This window comes from Strix uralensis, chromosome 3 (genome assembly GCF_047716275.1).
Source record: "Strix uralensis isolate ZFMK-TIS-50842 chromosome 3, bStrUra1, whole genome shotgun sequence".
Taxonomy (NCBI): Eukaryota; Metazoa; Chordata; class Aves; order Strigiformes; family Strigidae; genus Strix; species Strix uralensis.
In genome coordinates, this window is record NC_133974.1 from 56,876,038 (window position 1) to 56,897,562 (window position 21,525).

The following is a 21,525-nucleotide window of genomic DNA, read 5'->3' on the forward strand; positions in this document are numbered from 1 at the left end:
ACAGAGGAAGTTGTAAACTATGATAGGGTGCACATCTAATGACTATAGCTGAAAAATTTAAAAAAAACAAACCAATATCCTGTTTCAGGCTGGTTTTGTTAAAAAAAAAGTATGAAAACAGATTCATGGAATTTCTTTTTTTTTTTTAATATTTGCTGCTCTACTTCAAATATAGCTGTGACCTTGTAAATGGACATTGCTTACCAAGTAAAGAAAAGTGAAAGGTTACACTTGGTATTAAAGTCAATGAACTACTAACAGATTAATTGACAGTTCCACTTCCATCTAAACCAAGTAAAATGGCAATATATTTATGCTTAGACAAATTAATTGCTTCAGTTGTATAAAGTGGTCACATAGTCTGCTATCTTTCAAGATAACATAGTATATATCTTTAAACTGTTCTCAAGCATCTTCTGAAGTTCTAACTTTGAGCCTGAAATGAAGACTGTGCCCATTATTTGAGGAAAGCATTGTATGCATGCATTAAAAAGAATAATTTTAAAGGTTTCAGTGAATTCTAGAGTAAGCTCTGGATCTTGTTTTGCACCAAGACACGAAACTGTTTGGAATAGCACTGGTGTAACATATCCTTTTTACATTCTCATGAAATTCTGTTAAGCCTCTGAAAAATCCAACTCTGGATATATTTTGTATGGACCTACTCTGGCTGCTACAATTTATATTAACCACAGAAATATGTGGTTGCAGCAATACCCATTAAATACTAAAAGTGTTCTGAAAACAACAAAAAACCACACCCCAAAACATCCAATGAAACAAACCAAAAAAACCCAAAACAATAACCCAGCCCATCCTAGTTTTCCTGTTTTTTTCTCTCTGCTTGAAATAAAAAGAGAACTCTCTCTTTTAATGAATCCATATGAAGCTCTTTCAATAACGTATACGCTATAATACTTCTTGCCATTTTAAAAACAAGACCAAAATCACCATGACTGTACTTTGCACAATTTATTCTCCAACTTTATGGTTACCTCAACACTATACAGTGAATCTGTGGTCTCTCGCAGTCTTGCTCTAGTTAATTCTAGTTCCTTCTGGAGTATTTCCTGAGCTTCCTGAAGACTGGAGATATGTCCTTCTGCAGTACCAAGGCCTTGTTCACTTTTTCGTACTAGGTCTTGCAGGCGACACACCTATGACATACAAAAAGGTTCTAATGTCCACAATTATTACTAATGGCAGCCAAATCATCCTGGTTTCATTTTCTTCCAGTGTTTTCTAATTCCAATCTAGACAAATTTTTATTTGCACAGCCTGTTCTCCTTTAATATTAATGTTTCTGTATTAAAAATGAAATTCCAGTAATATTATAAAATCAAAGATTCAACTAAAGAATTTCTACAAGTAAAAAAATATCAAATCTATGTTTGAAGCATTTTAATATAATAAGAAGAATTTAATATACACTTTTAGAAAGGTAAACTTTCCCATTTATTAAAAACAAGCAGTTTTGTTCTAAAGCAAGTTTAACATTTGTACAATTTGCAAGCCACCAGAAACAGACAAACACCTGCCACCTATAGAAAACAGGAATAAAAAGTACCACTGCAAAAAAAGTACTTTAATTCATACTTAAGTATGTCTTAAAGGACACACTGAAATTGCGTGTACAGCCTGTTGAACAATGAAGCTGATGAATTATTTTCTTGAAAGAAGTCAAACGTTCCAGACAAGAATGGATTGATGGTTTTGCTATCAGTAGAATATCATTTTAGTTTTAAAATATTATATTACAAAAAGATGGCAATTTCAAACTCAAAAAATTAAAACTGTTTTGAGATGTGATACATTTAACATTGATTGCACATATCAAAACATAGCAAATAATTTGGGTCTTGTAAGTATTTTGTGTCATCTTTTGATGGAAATATATGAAGATCATGTGCAAGTCAGGAAGCTGGCCAGAACTTACAATACATTAATTGTAACCAAATATCAACTCAAATACAGTTAATTTTCCCTCTGTCTCCTGACACATTTTGTGGAGAGGTCTGTGTACCTAACGAGAAGATAAGCAGAGTAAGAACAAGAAAGACTGTTTATGCCAACTGTTTTGCACCTCAATCTCTTTTGCTTTGTTAATTTTGTAAAGGACAATAAAATTATTACTCAGAAATAGTCAAGTAACTTATAATGTTTGAAGAATACTCCAGTTTAAACAGAAATAAGGCACTAAACAGATTGAACAGTGTAGTCCTAGCTCTGTATTGGACTCTAAGCACAAGATCGTTATTGATGAAATATGGTCTAGTGCACAGGAGCATTAGCTGATACAATTAAATTAACCCTTGCCTCCTGATTGGCAGAAGTCAGTTTTGTTGTCAGCTCTTCCTTCAGGTTTTCCAGCTGCTGTCGGAGCTGATTCTTATCATCCTCCAAATGCAATTTCTCCTTCTCAAACTGCTGCTCCAACTCCTTCGGAAATAAGAAAGATGGAAAAATATTAAATACTTGCCATACAGTCACTGCAAAGTACAGGTGTACCACACGAAAATTATTTCACCTAGCATAAGTATCCCCGATCTCAATCAAGAATTGTCCTTTCCTTGAAGCGTTAACACAGGAACGTTTATTGCCTTTTACAATGCATGTCTTATTTTTTCAGTTAGTTTTCTGATCTAATATCCTTGATAGATTTCTAATCTAACATGATTAATCACAAAATAAAGACAAACAGGACTTTCTTCTCAATTAGTAGTTTCACTTTGCACTTAGTTATCAAAATCATTAAAACTGTATCTATTTTCACAGTTTTTCAATCTGAGTTGACAGAATGCAGAAGTTTTCACTTTTTATAAAATTACACTGATAATATGATTACCCTTCACCTTTACCCATTTATCTCCTACACATAATCCCCACATAAAACAGTGAATCTTAAAATCCAAACTGAGTTTTGGGAAGTTTTTCAGGCTGTTACAATGAATGAAAAAAAGCCACACGTCTTATCTATAAAATTTATGTAGAAACAAAAGAAATCAACAATTAGTCTTGAAGTTCAACTATACTGAAAGAATCAAATAACACCTCTGGTAGTATAATTCAATCTCTGTGGAGTAAAAGTCAAATTCTGAAAATAACTCTGTTGGATGAATTCTATTTCCCTCACATGAGCCTATGCTGTACAGGTATTTCTTACAAACTTTTTTATTTTTTTAAGGAAAACTATAAATTTACGCTTCAGCTTCATTAATATTCAGAATATATTTACAGAATAATTTGTCACAAAATACTTAACATGAAACATGTTAAATTTAAGAGTTTTATTATATATTTCAGTGGAATATACTATATAATTCATTGTACCACAAAGTCTTCTTGAAGAAAATTAAGGTTGCCAAGTAAGGTGCTCCAGAGCCACATAATACAAGACTTCAAGGTTTTCTATGCAGCTACAGAGGCTCCTTTATTAATTCCTTCCTAGGAGTTCAGCTGTAATGCAAGGCTTAGCATTGATTCAATGCCCCTGCCTAGCCCTGGGCTCAGACTTCTGAAAAATCAGTAATATCTCAGAAACAGCTATGGAAATACATAGACCAGAGCCATGCACAAAACAAGAAGTACAACTGCAGGCATTGGTAAGATTGTGGAGACAGGGACAGTTAAGAGCTCAAGAATTCAAGAGGAAAAAGACTCATAAAAAGTTATAAAACTCTAAGGAAAACTGGGGAGCTGCAAGACAGCAACTCAGTGTCACATGCAGCTCATTCCAAGAAGCTACTGGAGGCCAACCCTTCCTCATCCACCACCAGAGACTCCGCGAGTGCTTTGCTGGGGGTGGGAAGCACATTCAGCTTTGTAGCTTGTTAGTTCCAGCACTCCATTAGGGTGTGCAATAGGCAATAAATAATTAGTGTGCAAACTGCTTGCACAATCTCTCTGTTCGTGGTGGACAGAGCGACAAAACAAAGGGTTACACTTTCCATACACATTGCTATATAGCGTAACTCAACAACAAGTGCATGTTTTCTTCCCCAGGCCCAGATCAATCACCACGTGGGACAAACAATCCTTGCTAAATGAGACTTGCTCAAATTTTCTTGTTCACGCTGTGAAATCTGCTGGCTGCAGAATTTCACTAGTGCTATTCAGACCCTATTCTGATAACTGAGTAATTAGTTCTTTCATGATACTTGTCAGTACAGCTGTGCAGTACTGCAAAATTATTAGTAGCTCTATTTTCATAATCCTCCTATGAACTGATGCCATTTTTACAGCTCATTTTATAGATAGAAGAATTGAAGCAAAGAGATATATTTAAGCTATTTCTTGAGTCCTATTCTCATTCTTTAGAATTCTCTTCTGTTCCATTTTTTTCAAAGCTTTCCAAACCCAAGATGCCTTTCCCAGTCTTCCAGCCCCAATAAATCCTCATGTCCTCTATCCCAAGGCTCCTTGTACCATGCTTCTTCCTCATACTAAACTCAACTCTTCTCCACATTTGAGACTGACTGTTTCTTCCTTGAATTACTCAAACAACACATGTGCTTAGCATACAGGTTTGACAGAGGAGACAGCACACTGATTAAGATTTACTGAGATCTTGACCCTGATGTCTTTTCATAATTAATTTTCCCTTGCTAAAATCAAGTTTCATATTTCTCATATTTGTAGAGATGTTCTCTATTTTAACTAATTTAAGAACAAATGTTTTATGATACCCTTTGTTTTATTCTCTACATTATTTTAATAACAGACAAAAAACAGAAAGAACCCCACACCTTACTAAAGTAAACGAAAAATATTCCCAGAAACCCTTAAGAGACATTGTTTTAATAACAGGCATGTTTAAAGTTACAAAGAAAGTAAACCTGAAAGATAAGATGCATGTATGTCTCAAAGAACTACTTCCATTACTGGGAGATGTGAAAAAAAAATCTTTGGGATTTATTCAAAATAAAACTAAAAACCAACACACTAGTAAAATAATCTACCAAAAAAAAAAAAAAAATCACTCTAAGATGCACATCACTAACTACAACTGTATTTCTTGGTATATTTCCTGTGAACACACCAGAGGAGCATAACAAAGCCTTAAACAATATTTATCCCATATTTACTGTATAAGGCAAAATTTGTTTATATATGTACATACAATCAGATTAGGAAATAGTAATTCAGAATTGGTCCTCTCATTTATCCCAACAAAGAAAAGGACAATTTTGTGAAACAAAAAAGCCTTTCAGTTTCAGGATTCCAGTCAAAGGTAAATGAATAGTCAATGTACAGTGAGCATGATTTTATGATGTAAATTAGGAACAGCTGTTGTTGACTGTATGTATACTCAGAAGACAAGAACTAATATAGCAACTTTTTGTACTTCTGGACTGTTTATGAAAATTTTAAATATTAGAGTAACAATCTTTTACCTCTGTCAGAAGAACTGATTTTGAGCGATATACCAACCTTTCTGGATATGGATCACAAAACCTCGGAAAACACACCTACTACACTCAGGAAGTTGTGTAAGTTGAGAATTTATCTTCTGTATGCAGAAAAACAGTACAATTGCCTTTTTTTTTTTTTTTTTGGCAAGATATATGTTATTTTAATAAAGTCTGAGCAGTTTCTTCAGAGAGGCCCAGCAGATCTGAAGGTACCTCCAAAAAACTTGCCATAAAACAAAGCCATTCAGTACAAGGTTCAAACCAAACCATTTGCTTTTTGTAATGAATATGTTTGATTATTAAGAAAACACAAACCTACCATCTGCAGTTTTTTCTTATCCTTATTAGCATTACTGTGCACAGCCTCAATTGCAGTATGGTGTTTCCATGCCAATTCTTCTAAGGTCTTGGAATGAGCCTCCTTTAACTGTGCAGCCTCTCCTTCCAATCTTGCTTGCAATTTTACCAGCTCCTTCTCATAATATTCACGCTGTGTTTCCCTTGCTTCATTTACTTTCTACAAAAAGGAAAAATAAAAAAATTTCTATTAAATGGTAAAAAAAATCTGAACGAAATAAAAATCTGAATGGAATAAAAAAAATACAAAAATGTTACTGATAACATAAATTTACAAAAATTAATTTCCATATAAAACAAACTGAACAAACACTAAGCACTGACTAAATCATTCACTAACCAAAAAGGTAGTTTCAATGTATCTGTGCAAAGCAGAGATACATTGTCCTTCTCAAAAATCTATTTTTTTTTCTCTATTTAATCTGGGCAAACAGCAATCAGGTATCAAGCCTATAGAAACTTTCAGTTCCATATTTTCAAATATGTTCAGCACATTTTCAGAGAATGGCTTTTTAAGTTGTTCTTAAACCATTTCACATTTCTCCTTACTGAGACACTTTCGATACTAGGCATCTACACATGAGGTCATAAATTAAATAAAATTTTTAAAAGATGTCCAAAGCAGTCTGAACAACATCTGACTTCCCTCTACTCTCACTTCACACTCTACATTAGTCATTCTACATTCCTACATGAGATGTACTTGGAACATACTACTACTGGTTCAAGTCTAGTCATATCAAACAAAAATTACAACATAATAGTTTTTTCCTGAGAATTCTAGGTCTTTTGTTTTTATTCAACTAAAGCCAATAAGCTGTTTAACCTTCTCCAAGGCCAGAATTTGCTGCCTTTGTCGCTCATCCAGACTCTGTGTTTTGCTTTGCAGTAAGTTTCTTTCCTCTTCCAGTTGGGATAGTTTTTCTTTTAATCTAGACTTTTCTGATTCCAAATCTCTGATTGTAACTTCTTGAGTCATTTGAGTAGCTTGAAGCATTCCAATGTGACCTAAAAACAAAACAGCTCTTCAAAACCTCACAGCAGTGGTTTCATGTAATTGAAGTACATATTCATACTTCAGTGATTTCCAGTATAACTCTAGTGGAAGCTTTCACATAGATCTCCATTATCTTCACTGCAATGCTTACTGTCCCCTCCACTTCACCCTTTTTTAGTTTTATTGTAAGATGTCCAACAACAGTAGAGCACTTGGTGCTGGGGCTCCTTTAGGTTCAAAATTTTCCTGGTTCAAAGTTGCATTTTGACTCCAAGAGAAAGCAGAGGTAGGCAACGGTATAGACACAGACAGTCTATCTTGAACTTACCCCACCTAAAACCGCACCTTTTTACCCCATGATAAGCTACACAACAGAAAGCATAACATTGATGTCTAATGGTAAAGACGTTACTGTTTTATCAAACTCATGATTTAGCCAGCATGCTAGGTATAGCAGCTAAAGCTATGTAAAACTTATGGAAATACATTTTGTTTATTTTGCTATAGGGGTATGATTAAAAGATGTAACAGAACTCATTCTCTCTACAGTAAAGCATGATCTAAATCCCTGCAGGTTAGAGGTTTGCTTTTAGGTTTTTTGTATTTATTTAAAAAAAAAAAAAATATCTACAAAGCTAGACAATATAATCATCTGTCCTTCATATCACCAGTGGGAAAAATTTGACTTCAGAAATTTTTGTCCTCATTCTTAATTTTTATCTGTATTACTGAAAATACTACTACTAGGTAACTGACTAAAGCAGTGAAACTCCAGTTATTCTGGGAGAGGCTTAGGATGGGATAAAAGACTATTTTGGAAAAGAGAATGTTCCTGGGTTTGTTCAGTTGAACAACTGAGAGGATGCTCCTATGTTTGTTCAACTGAAAGACAAGAGAGGGGATATTCTCCCATTATTTTAATTCCTCCGTAGAAGCATCATGAAGTCATACCTAAGCTGACATTCCATGTTAGAATGGGTTCTTCTGACAGAAACACCCTATTATCCCTTTCATAAATTGCATGACCCAGACACATTTGAAATATGCCTTTTAAAAATTAGCATATAATAAAATGAAGTGGTAACTAAACAGACTTTGAAGAATTATACAGAGATCCTTAACAGTTTCACTTAAAGAAAGCATCCAGATAAGACACTGTATCATTTACTCAGAATAAATGTATTATTTTTATAGTCACAGCTTCTAGGAGAGATTTTTTTTACCCCCTCATTTTATGATCATATTCAAAAATGACAGATTAGTTGAGTTCTAGCCACAGAGTATTGCTTTTAAATTTAAGTTACTAAGAAAGAGCTAAGAAAGTGGACTGTGTGTCACTTTCTCACAAGACAAAACCACTGAGCCTCCCAATTAATTTCCATCTGTGGTTAAAGCAAGACACACGTCAAAAAGGAAACTGTTTTAGCCTTTGTTTTCTGTGGACACCGATGTGAAGGAAATGACAGTGGGATACATAATGGAAGGTGGAGATTAGAAATGCTTCAAAATTAGTAGTATTTTCATAAACAATGCACACCTCTAATTGTACTAAGCCCTGAAGAATTCTAAGAATCATTTTGGTGGTTTTGTTTGATAAAACTAAAACCAAGAAAAACTTAAGAAAATGGGTACGCTTAACTTCTGTAACATTTCAAAAACCTCCTTGTTTCAAAAGTTCAGCCATTTAAGAAATGTGTTTGCAAACTCAGATTTTAGAATGTAACAGAAAGAATAATTATAAAAGAACTTTGTCAGGAAGTATTATGCACACACATATTTTACAGTAAGCACACACGCACACTGATAATACCAACACAATACGTGTTTCCCATTCCCCATGCTCTACTCAGAAGGTATGAAATGCAGCAGTTTCCTTTCAAGCTTGGAATCTCAGGATAAATAGAAGAAGAATATATTAATTTCTTATAATAGTGTTCTCAAATTGTAACACAAGTAGTAAATGTTTTGTATTGTAATTAAGTATGAGAATTTAGTTTCTTTGAGGCAGGATTTTTGACTTCCAAATTGGAGCTGAAAAATCAGAGGAGATGGCAGTGGGCCAGTGTCAGAAATCATTTCCAAACAGGCTGGTAACCATTTATGTGACATGGTAATGGCTTGGTGGCACCACTGTAAAAAGGCCTCCTGGTTCTTGTTGCACAGCAACATGCTGTGAAGCAAAGATGTACTACCGACAGTGCCACTCAGCTCAGCAACAGCATGGACACACTGGAATTTCTGGTACAGCTAAAAGCCTTGGTGCCAGAGACCAGTGCTGGACTCAGAGGCTAGCCAACTCCCTCCGTGTCCTCAGTAATGCACAAAACCAGCCTGGATATTTAAGTTTATTTCCACTAGATCTGGAGCTGCCTGCTGAATCCCTCCCATGCTTCTGCCCAGGGAAAGAAACAGGAATGGCCAAAGAGTGTATGAGAACAGGGTTTTTTTCCCCCCAACAGTCTCAAGTCATTAATTTTTCTGAGTGCCTCACAAATCACTTTTGGGAAGGTCAGATTCCTATTTGAGATCCTCTTAGCAGCAAGCCCATTCCTTTTAGCTGTTTACATCCAGTAGAACCTTGCAGTCTTGGCTCCCTGCTGGCTTCTAGACTGTCCAAACATATAGTCAGACTATTTCTAGCCCTTACCTTAGCCAGCTCATATATGCCACTTGTCCTAGGCACAATGCACTCCTAGGCAGCAGACACACTCATCAGTCCATCTGTAGGAACTGCTTCATTATTTGAAGGACAGAAATAAAGCCTTGATACAGGCCACATTCACACATCCAGTTTGAGGGCAAGGCCACATATAGCCAGTTAGTTGTAAGCTATTACAGTAATAGTAAACTATTACAGTATTAGTAAGTTAAGGCTGTGAAGTACTGTCTGTCCCTAAGGCTGACTGGCACAGTCCGGCAACATCCCAGCCTTCACAATAAGGTGACCTTACCCAAACTGACTTTTGGGAAGGGTCCTGGGCTTGTGCTAATTTGTGTGGATAATAAATCAGATATTTCTATAATTGGTCTAGTTGAACAAGGCCAAAGATAAGCCAGGGCCTTATTTCAAAGCCTACAATCCTACCTATAGTATAGTTAACCAAGTTCAAGTACTTGGGGCCAGGCCCTACCACTAAGCAATTTACCAAAGAGATAAAGCCAATGAGGGAAAACCCACATGTGTACAACCAAGTCTTAAGCCATTTTCTGTGCCCTTCCATATGCCAACAAGCACAGAGAACTGAAGAAAACAGCTATTAAGGAAAACCCTAAAATATTTATTATCTGATAAACTGTGAGTCTTCTGACAGTAGGTGTAAAGCGAAGTACCACAGTCTCAGCAAAAAGACAAGGCAACTGAAAAAGGACAGAGGAAGAGGAAACGTGTCTCAGTGACTATGTGTAGAACAGATATACAACAGAAGCTTTCAGTACAAGTGTAGTTAAGGCAAGAAATTCCAAGGCCTGGGAGATACATATACCCCATACAAAGCAGAACATTCGGACAAATAAAAACACAAAAAGAGATTCTTAAGTACAATGCATACGATATCAAAACAGTTAAAAAAACCCCCAAACTTGTCAGAAATTTCTATGGATAGCATTGAACGGTCTTCAGGCACTCTAAACCTGCACAAGGTTAACAGAAAAAGGAAAGATTAGAATAAAAAGATGAAGTTCATTTCCAGATTAAGTTACTGACATACATACTGGCTTTGAGAACAAGATCAGTGGCCTGCTGCTGTAAGCGCTCTCTAGCAGCTGCTAGCTCACTTTCCACTTCTTTGTGTTTGCTTAACAAGGACATCTCCTCCTCCTTCACATCATCTAGCTGTTTTTGAAGAACCTAGAGGAAGCATAGTATAATGCCTGTTATGATATACAATCATGTAAATTTAAATGAGCATTAGGTTAAAATGCACAGAGAAGGCCTTTCAGCAAATAAGTTTTATTCGTACAAAAGCTGAAATCTTGTAATATTACTGCCATGTTCATTTTGTATTATATGTTTTTCAAAAAATACTGTTGAAGCATTACAAGATACTGGCTATGACAAGAACACATAAGAGAGATGTGACAATAGTTAAAGAGGTATATGAAAAATAAAAACAGTAAAATGGTCCAAAGAATTTGAGGGCCAACTTGAGAAACCTGGTTTCTGATATCTGAGAGTTCTTCACATTAAAGAATGCATTGTATGTTCACAGTAGTTTACACTGTCTTTCATTGAAACTGTGAGTGTTTAGTACTGATACATATTAAGCTGCACATGGATATACATTATATGAGAACTAGGCAATTAGTTAAACTTTTAGTATGTTTTAAGTCTGATGTACTGATTCACAACAGCACATCTTGGGTAGTGTGGTGATGATGATGTGTTCTCAGCCACGCAGGAAGGAGAGGAAATCTTTTCCTGTTTTTAAAAGAAATCTAAATTTCTCATCAGTCAAGTCACTGGAATAGTAAAGGGTCATTTCAGAACTAAAGCAGGACACAGAACTGGGGAAAACACTGGACAGGACATGTAATGAGACATGGACACCAGAAGTGATGAGATTAGGCATTTGATCACGTCATCCACGATGATCAAAGTACAACCCGACTTTAAAATCTGCTGTGAACACTGTACTAGACTCTTCCTCTTGTTTGGAACCAAGAGGAACTCCTTTACTGAAGGAATGATCAATATACAGTGAGTTTCCTCTTCGCTGCAGCTTGCCAGAAACCCACCTCCTTGATGTAGTCAATTGAAAGGCAAGAGTTCTGGTTCGTTAACTGAACCAAGCTGGAAATTAACTTTTAGAAGGCCCCTTGGGAAACTGGAAAAAGGTATTCCATATTTAATATCTGATAAAGGTAGCAGTCTTCTTTCACTACACCCTGTAGCCTTTACACAAGGAAGAATACTCCAAAAGATGGGCTGGAATTAGACTGTAAATGGGAAAAGCTCATGATCCATCTCAGCTCTACTCAATGATGCTTCCAAAATCACTATGACCATCACTTTTAAGGTACTTCTGGCTTTGAAACTTGAGAGTAACTACAAATGCAAAAGACAAGATACTCAGGCTTACCCACAGAAATTACTGTTCTTCAGGCGTCAGCACAGCTACCAAAAACCAAGCAGAATTTCACAGAATCTTTTCCTTCAAGCCCAGCATACCCAGTCCTATTTTTTGTTGACCAAAAAAATTCAGTATTTTTGAGCTGTCTTTGTCCTTCTTTAGGGACAAGAAACTTTAGTTTCTTAATAACACTGTGTTGTTGTTTAACCTGGTAAGCAGCTAAGCACCACACAGCTGCTTGCTCACTCACTCTCCCCCAGTGGGATGGGGGAGAGAATCAGGAGGGTAGAAGTGAGAAAACTCAGGGGTTGAGAGACAGTTTATTAGGTAAAAAGCCACACACACAAGCAAAACAAAACAAGGAATTCATTCACTCCTTCCCATTGGCAGACAGGTGTTTAGTTATCTCCAGGAAAGCAGGGCTCCATCACTCATAATGGTTACTTGGAAAGACAAACACCATAACTCCAAATATTCCCCCTTCCTTCTTCTCCCAGCTTTATATGCTGCGCATGACATCACATGGTACAGAATATCGCTCTGGTCAGTTGGGGTCAGCTGTCCCAGCTGTGTCCACTCCAAACTCCTTGTGCACCCCCAGCCTCCTCGCTGGTGGGGTGGGGTGAGAGGCAGAAAAGGCCTTGACTCTGTGTAAGCACTGCTCAGCAATAATGAAAACATCCCTGAATTATCAACACTGTTTCCAGCACAAATCCAAAACATAGCCCCATGCTAGCTACTACAAAGAAAATTAACTCTATCCCAGCCAAAACCAGTACATACTGAAAATGTGTGCAGTGTTTCAGTTACTGCTTGCGAAAACATCATTGAAGATGTTACAATAAAACATTTAGGAAGTCGTCTTTTTTTTCTTACCTCCTACAAACCTACTTTTCCTAACACCCAACATGTTTAGGCAAGGTAGTCACTAATGATCTCTACAAGCAAGACTGCACTGAATACAAGACATAAATAACATGTATAAATACATTGTATTTATAGTGTTAGTGGTATGACATTCCTGCCAAATACATTTCTGCAAGAAACTGTAGTCTAGATAAGTTGGTTCTCAATTTTTCCAGCAACGATTTCAGTTTGTCAGCATAACATCTCAAATGGTACTAGACACCAACATCCTCCTTCCCTCTCTAAATCCCTTTCCTCGCCCCGTTTTTTTTCCTCCCCCCCTTTTTTTCCCCTTCCTTTCTGAGGAAGGGAACACGGTTTGGTTTGGGGTTTTTTTTCCTGCTCTTTAAGTGGTAACAGTTTTGAGTATTCTATTGAGAATACTACACTGAGTAGTACGACTAGCACAACCAAGTTCTATTCAAGAACAGCTGAAAGGGAAAAGACCAAAACTTTCCCCTGGGTAGGGGTTTCTAGATTCTACTGGAATATAAAGTACTATTAATTCACTCTGGGGAAATTAAGCACATTAAATTGATTTTAAAATATAAATAAATTTTTTAAATTTAGTACAAGTGACAGAAAATTAAGTTTACATGTTCCAACCACCTCAACCTACCAAGCCTTATGGAAAGACAGCATAAATAGGAAAAGAAAATTCACAGTCTTGGGAACAAGATAACATTGGCCTCACCTGAACATTGTTTTCTGCTGTACCAAGAGCCACCTGAAGTTTTTGGCATTTTTCCCTTAGACTGGCAGCTTCATCCTGGACCATTTGCAATTCAGTTTTAAGCTTTCCCAGATTCTTCCGTAACATACTTTCCTGGTTTTGAAATTCTTTCCTTAGCTCCACTTCTTTTTCTTTGCAAGCATGTAGACTTTCTGCTGTAAAAAGCTGAGATCTTTTCAAAGAATCAAGTTCATGTTCATAGAAGGACTGTGCTTTGCTGAGTTTACCTTCATAGTCCTCAATGAGTTTTTTTCTTTCCAGCCTTAACTCTTCAACCTTACTGTTCAAGTCTTCCAGCTCCAGTCTATGCAATTCCTCTAGTTTTTCTTGTCCCTTACTTAAAGTAGCATTCTGACTCTGTTGAGTCTTCAGAAGTTCTTGAATCTCAAGCCTGTGGGCAGCTCTCAAGTCTTCCAGAGCTGTACGTTTGTCCTTCTCATACTGCACTTGCAACTGTATGAAACTTCGTAGCCTTTCCTCAAATTTCTTTCTGATCTCTTCTACTTCTCTTGACATGGTCACTACACGTTGGACATGCTGAGCTTCTGCACAAAGCTGCATATCTTCAACTCTATCTTTATAAGCTTCAAATTCTGTCAAAGCCTGATGTTTCATCTTTTTATGATCTTCCAGTGACTCTTCTAAAACCTGGATCTTTCTCTTCAGATCCATTTCTTCTGCAACTTTACTTTTATACTGCAAGATCTTCTCTCTGGTCTCTGCAAGAATTTGTTGAATTTCTTCTTCATGAGCATCCTTAAGGGCTTGGATAGCAGCTTCATGTTCATCATTTTTAGTGTTCAAAGCATATATTACCTACAAACATGAAATAATATTATATTAGAGAAGAGGCATTCTGGTTATCTATTAAACCATAAGAAAAAACACCTAGGCACTCTGAAAGTTACTTTGACAATCTGCCATGTTTTCACAGTAGGAATAAGACACTAAATATCACTATGAATGTGACTGCATAAATGCCATATTAGTCATGACAGTTCTATATATCATGTAGAATAGTTTTTCTATGCTTTTTAACCTATAATTTTCGTGATGAAAGTTTTGCCATTATATGCATGTTGTTTCTGTAAACACCCCTGGGAAAAAGCACATTCAACACACTGAAAAACAAAACATTTATTTAAAAGAAATAAAAGCATAGCCTAAAGAAATCTGAACAGAGGTTTTCTGTCAGAGAATAACACACGCAGAGTATACATTACAACATGAAATTAAATTGGAACAAAATCCAAATCTCAAATTCCTCCTTTCCAAATGCTAATTATTCTTAAATATTTCAGTTCAGAAACACCTAAAATGCAAACACTGGTTGTTTTGGTTTAGGCCTGATGGTTGCCCAGATACAATTTTGGTTTTGACAGCTTATCTAGTAGGCGTCCTGTGTATGTGATCTCCTAAGGTCTGAGGTCCCTTACTACATAAGCTCACCCACTTTCCAGCTAATAAGTCAGCTGAACAGAAAAGCAGGTGGCAGGGCAGCCAACAGTTTGGGGAGCCCCAGGAGCTAAGCAGCCTGAGCAGGCTGTAAAAGAAGCAGATGCCTAACTTTCAGTGAAAATTTTAAAGTAACCACACACATTCTATGGGATGTTTCAATTGCACGACAACATGTAGGTCATCTTTTTTAACTAGGAAGTACTCTCACCAGTATGGAGCTATGGATAAGTATGTCTGTATATGTATATATCAGTGAATAAACTATTCATGCAGTGATTGGTTTTAATACAATATTTTATGTACCAACAACTCCAGCAAATCTCCACATTCCCCAGATACGTTACAGGCAGCAGAGCTATAAAACATAGCTGAAAAATAAAGGTCTTCCGATTAGTATATTTTATATATCTTAAAAATGATCAAGAAGCAGAGAATTTAGGAAAAACCTCCACTTTAGGAATTTTGCTTTGAGCTTCTTGGGTTGGGTTTTCCACCACCCCCCCCCCCCTCTTCTTGTGGGGGCAGAACCTAGACCAGTCCTCCATTAGCATTCAGCTAGAAAAAAGAGGAAGATTGCACTGACTTGCCCTCAGGACCAAGAAATATGAAGAAGGCCAGAATCGCTCTCCTGGCACCAAGGACAGAGTCTATGTTCTAGACTGGAGAAAGTGGCTACAGTCAAGTGTTTAGACAAGTTATAAAGCTCAAAAAAGAGCTTTTATAAGTGAAAAAACAGATTCAAGATTGTGGTCACGCAGTATCATAAGCTTTGTTTTCTGGGATTTTTTTTACTTGTCTTGTTTTGGTTTTGCCTTTTTTTTGTTGGGTTTTTCTTGGGTTTTTTGTTGTGTTGTTTGAGATTTTTTGTTGGTTTTGTTTTGTGTTTTGTTTTTATTTTTTTTTTAAAGAGTCCAGACACTGTATTCTAAATTTTATTGTCTGAAATAAAGACATAGGTATCTGTGACAAAAAAACTAAAAGGGAAAGCTTAAAAAAAAAGTTCTGAAACAGTATCAGATGGAAAGAAAAAAAAATAAACAGCCACACTCATCTATATAGCAAGGAAATAACTTTGAAAAAAATCACAAAAAGCAGTTTAATTTACATTTTTCTAATTCAATTTTTCTAACACAGGTAGACACTATTCAATGAAAGAGGGAAAAACAGAGCTTTTCCATGGTTTTGTTAAGTGTTCTTAATCTGCTAATATCTCTGCAGGCAGCAGGTAGACTTTGTGACTTTTTCTCACTAGAAAAAATAAATAGTTTTTCCTACTGCGAAAGAGCTCCACGGTTCAGAGACTCAAAGAACTCCTTTATTACATTGCAAAAAAAACCAACAACAAAGCCACATGCAATTCCATTAGAAGAATCACAACTATCACTGCAATGTCCCTCACCCAAGGTTTGAACCTTTTATATCCTCATTGTCTTTGGTGATGTCAGTAGTAACTTCTGACCACAAAGCTTTCATCTCCCTTCTGTCACCAACATACAGTCTCAGCTGCTGGATCCCAAAGGTCAACTTCCCCGTTGTTTAAATGGAGTCCAGTGTTCAACTCCTTTGTTAACATCAGAAACACTTTGAAAACAGAGGTTTTTATTTTTTTAAAACGTACATTCAGTATCTTGCATGAAGAGACGTTAGCTTTGGTTAGAGATGCTAGACAATGTAGTTAAGGGTATTAAAAAAACCTCACACTTATGATCAGGTTATTCTAATAAGTATTTGCAGAACGCTAAGTCAAATCCCATGCACAAAACAGACCCTGACTCCTGTCTTTGTGCATAGGAGTGCCATAATGTTCTTCCTCACTTCAGGCAGTGTTCCAGTCTCAGGTTATGCAGCACTATAATCTGCAGTAAGTATAAATCATAGTATTTTCAAGGGTATTATGTTTTGGCAATGGGCTCCTCACTGAAAGTTCCAAGTGAAAAATAAGCCTATATGCAGTGTCAGATTCAGATCTTTAAATTCTCATCATCCACTTCCTCCCTACAAAAAAAGCACTGAACATCTACAAATTCAATAAGCACCATTCATTGCCTAAATGAAGAACATGGGTGTCTTATGGAAAACATAAAAATAAAATGCATGCAACAATGTCATATCATACCATATGTTCTTCAGCAACCTAAATAACAGCTCTATCAAATTACACTATTATAAATCTCAGTGTTTTTAAAGTAATGGAATACCTATCAGATTTTATCTTTGAGAATCTGATGCACTGTATTAGCATAGGTACATAGATAAAGAGTCTGTACTAACTGAAGCAAAAGCAACAGCATGTCAATGAAATGAATGCATAAAATGAAATACATTGGAACAAATGAATATATTTAAAGTTCTAGCTAACATAAATAGTTCCTGCTCAAGTAAGTTTCTGAAAACTGAGAGGCAGTAAGAAAAAAATTAAATTGTGCTTTACTGTCTTCAGTTAGCATATCATTCCAGAGGTACAGACAGAACCATACGTTATATAAACAGTAACATAATTAGTATTTCAGTAGATTCTTATTAATGCGTGTCTTGGTCTGAAGAATTACAACAGAGGAAGCCAGTAACAATAACAGTAATAACCTTTTTTATGACAATAATTATTGGAGTGTTCAGTTATATTCTATGTGGTAACGTTAAGCAAGTCTGTTGCTGCATTAGCTTTGGTGTCTTGAACTACATGGAATACCAACAACAATCAGTGTTCAACATTGTTGTTGAAAGATGAAAGTTTGACTATCTGGCTGAGAAATATTTTTTACTTCAGACCAGATGTTATGGTTTGGAGAGCTGACCAACTCTTGCATGGTCAGCTGCACTTTGGTCATCTGCTCCTGCCAGCAATTTAGTCACGATGGAATGCTTTTCTAACTAAAAAATATGTAATTCACCTTAATACTAGTATTAGGTGCCAAATGTATTTTGCACCACAGAAAGTACCTCGAAAAATGTGTGTGGTTCATTCTCTCTAATTTTACATGGAAACAGGAACTGACACATATGAGAAAAAGACATCACTACACATCACACAAACATCAACCTTATGTCTCTGGTAAAGCTTCATTTTAGACTTAAGATGTGGGTCCCTGGGTCAGAGCACTATATTCAGCCTATTTCAGTGAAGTGTCTTGTTCCCAGTGCTGCTGGGGTGCTGCTGCCTGTGAGCACTGATGCTGTCTGTACCTGCTAGTCCGAAACACCAGAGCCTCCAGAGACACCCCAAGACTTCGCAAGTGTTGCACACCTATTTAATGAGCTACACAACTACAGTGCCAGCAAGGAATTGGTCATGCATCACCTGTTAATGATCTGGAACACAGACTGATGAGCCTGACCTACCCTTGCTATCTGAGTAGATAAGAACTGCTAGAGGCAGGAAGAAGATACTGGGAAACAGTAACAAGGGTTTTTTTTAGAGACAAGTCACACCCCACAGACACAGTAGGATGCAAACAGAAAAGTTTTGTCTACATCAACAAGAAACATCAAAAAACTTCCAGACATTATTATGAATTAATTTTATGTAGAAATGTATCCTTTACTATAGTCCAGAATAATCATACTTTGTGTTACAATGCGTATTGCATTCATTTTTCCCCTTCTCTTCCTGTTGACCAAATAATGCCAAATAATGAGAAGTATCTTATATTTAAGCATTTAAAATTTATGTGTTATGATCAATGAGAGGTCAATCTAGGACAATAACCAATTTAAAACCCAGAATAAGTTTGCTTTTACTGGACAAATTTCTGCTCCCTAGTACATTACAAAAATATAGTAATACAGGAAAATACTTCAAAGTTATTTAAAACAGTCTTTCTGAAGAGCTGTCCACAATCACAGAGTACATTCTTACAAATTCATTACCATATACAAAGTAGGCAGCCAGCTGTAACACAAGCATTTTATTCCTTCTCGTACATTGCTATCCAGACGCTGAACACCACAAGATAAGCTCTGAATACTTTTTCATATAATCTTTGAAGTTTCATTTTAGTAGGACTTTTTTTTTCCTTAAATTGTAACCAAGAGACAACCCTGCGCAGAACATTTAATGGGGAAAGACAAGTTATTGCTAAATCTGAAGCCCCGCTTTAAAAAGCCATATTATGTATACAAAAAAAATTCCAACCCCAAAACCTATGTATGTCCATCTCTCTTTTTTAAATGAAAAAAACCCCATCCCTTTATCTAGAAAGACCTTTTCTTCCCTTATGGAAAATACTGCAAATACAGATGCTTTGTCAATCCAACCCTTCGTGTTGCTGGCAGCACAACAGAAACAAGCCTAGAACTTTAGGCCACAATTGCTTAGACATCCCAGAGAAGGTGGAAGGCAGGCACTTGTTCTTCAGCTATCTGGTTCACTGCAAGTCATCTTAAGCACTTGGGCTAGTGCATTAGGGACACAGCATGATAAGCAGGGAAGAGACAAATACAGTCTGCAGCTGTAAAAGTAGTGTCCCCCACCAATACCATCTCCCCAGAAAAGCTGATCTAACTACACCAGTCCTCCTTTGAGATAAAATCCAGACAGTAAGAACTTGAAAATTTTTCCCCAAAAAATACCCCTCCTCAGAAAATGTACTATGAAAATACCCTTTAGCTGTTCAACAGATTTAATGCATTAGCTCAATTTATGCCTAAGTAAAATTTAGCACTTTATTTCTTTAGAAGCTCTGAAAACAAATACTGAATTATTTTTATTACTGCAACAAGCTTTCTAAAGTAATCTCTAATGCTGACTGTTTACAATTAATTATTTAAAGAATGATACCATGAAGTTCAGCATAATTTATTTCCAGAAACAGAACACCAACAGATTTCCACTTCTACCTAACATTCAAGTTTTGAGTGAAAACAAGTGACAACTTTTCACTTTCACACCTGTTATTTACACTTAATTTTCTATAGAAGAGAAGTCTTGGTAAGTCAGAGGACTAACACTAACATCTAAGCTGATAATTAAACAGGGGAAAAATATTTATTTTGTACTTTCAGGTTTCTTGATGTTCAGTACCATATACATACGGCATAAAGCTTCACAGGGGCACATACACCTAAAAACACTTTCCTCATTTTCCTAAACACATGCTCCTCAGGTACCTGTAATGTGATGTGCTGATAACCCATTTCTACTTTCTGAACTGCCAAGTATCACATTAACTACTTAACTTACACAAATAAACAAAACACAGGAAGGATTGTATGACCTACACCAAAATATCAACTCTTCTTAAGTATTTGCCTGAAAATCCCACTGATTGAAAAGATCCACTTGCATTTACAGGTCAGCATATTTATAAATCATTAAAAGGCCTGTACCTTAATTATCAGAAAAAGGCATGCCACATTCCAATTATCTGTGGGGTAGGAGATGTCCTCACCCAGAGAACAGATACAGAGCATGTCTCAGCACAGAGACAGAATGGCCAGCGAGTCCAGTTCGGTCATTCACTGTTGCTTTTTCCCTTTCTCCTACAGTTGTAGGAGACAAGGAGTGAGAGGCTTTCTGGGAGCTAACCAGGAGCTTTCTGTTACAATATGTTCTTGGAAATATCCATTTCGTCCAAATCCAGGAACAGGAATAACCATTAACAAGCCAACCAGTTCACAGAAATCAAAAGCATGCCAGCAGGTAAATCTACAGCTGTAGAGCACTCTGCAATTAAAGACTCAACAAAAGGAGCACATTACCTGCACCACATTTAATAGACCAACGTACTGAACAACAACAGGAATATGGGGTTCACAAGATCAGAAGACATGGAGCCTGCTGCCAGGAGTCAGGAATGGTTTAAGTCTCAGGTCTCTGGGCTGGGACACCGAAAATGATGTTAGCAATCACTAGTGAACTGAGAAACAGTTCACCCATTACAAGGGGCAGAGTGAGCAATCAGGCTGTGTTGCTCCTTCTGCTCTAGCAGCTGAGTGTCTCCAAGACTGGATCTCACCAGTGGACCACCTTAGGGGGACAAAAGGGGATTTGACAGAGGCATCAGTACATATGTGAGGCTGACAGAATTAGATACTTGGGGGAAATACCATTCCATTCAGTAGAGCAAGGTCTTTGACTGGATGTGTGGTCCACTGCAGGACAGACGGCATCCTGCTATAGTTAGTAGCAATTTTTTTTTTCTCTTATATGGGTATTCTGGGATGTGCTGCAGAAAATGGACAAGTGGGATATTTTCCTCATCCCAACAAATTACAATGGAGCAAAGGAATTTGTACCAGTGATGAGTTAAGGTATGCCAGATAAGATAACTTTATCCAGGTTTCTCACAACGAAAAGAGAGGAAATAAGAGCAGATACCACTTACAAATATTTATCAAAATACAATAAAAAAATAGGAGCCCTTCTAGCATTTCCCTTCCAGAAAACAATGCAGTAATTATGGAAGGCATGTGATGTTTGATGGAAGGGAGAAAGAGAGGAAAAATTACTTGCCAATAGGCAATTTAGATTATCAGTTTGGGGAAGAGGTGAAGCTGTTATGCCTGTTGAGACAAGAAGATAGAAGGGCAAAAAAAAAGGAGAATAAATATGAGATACAACATGCATTAGATACAACATGTAGGCCCTATATCCTG

At 36.6% G+C, this 21,525-nt stretch overlaps 1 protein-coding gene across 13 annotated transcripts in view; it reads right to left on the minus strand.

The window, feature by feature from the left end:
• Positions 1-21,525, minus strand: part of FAM184A (family with sequence similarity 184 member A) — a 77,575-nt gene that overhangs the window by 36,282 nt on the left and 19,768 nt on the right. For all 13 annotated transcript variants that reach the window (XM_074862377.1, XM_074862388.1, XM_074862381.1 and 10 more), the window contains exons 2-7: positions 13,435-14,289; positions 10,477-10,612; positions 6,595-6,776; positions 5,731-5,928; positions 2,317-2,439; positions 996-1,157 (exon numbers count right to left, since the gene is read on the minus strand). In XM_074862377.1, coding sequence (XP_074718478.1) covers positions 996-1,157; positions 2,317-2,439; positions 5,731-5,928; positions 6,595-6,776; positions 10,477-10,612; positions 13,435-14,289 — 1,656 coding nt within the window. The remainder of the gene's footprint in view (positions 1-995; positions 1,158-2,316; positions 2,440-5,730; positions 5,929-6,594; positions 6,777-10,476; positions 10,613-13,434; positions 14,290-21,525) is intronic.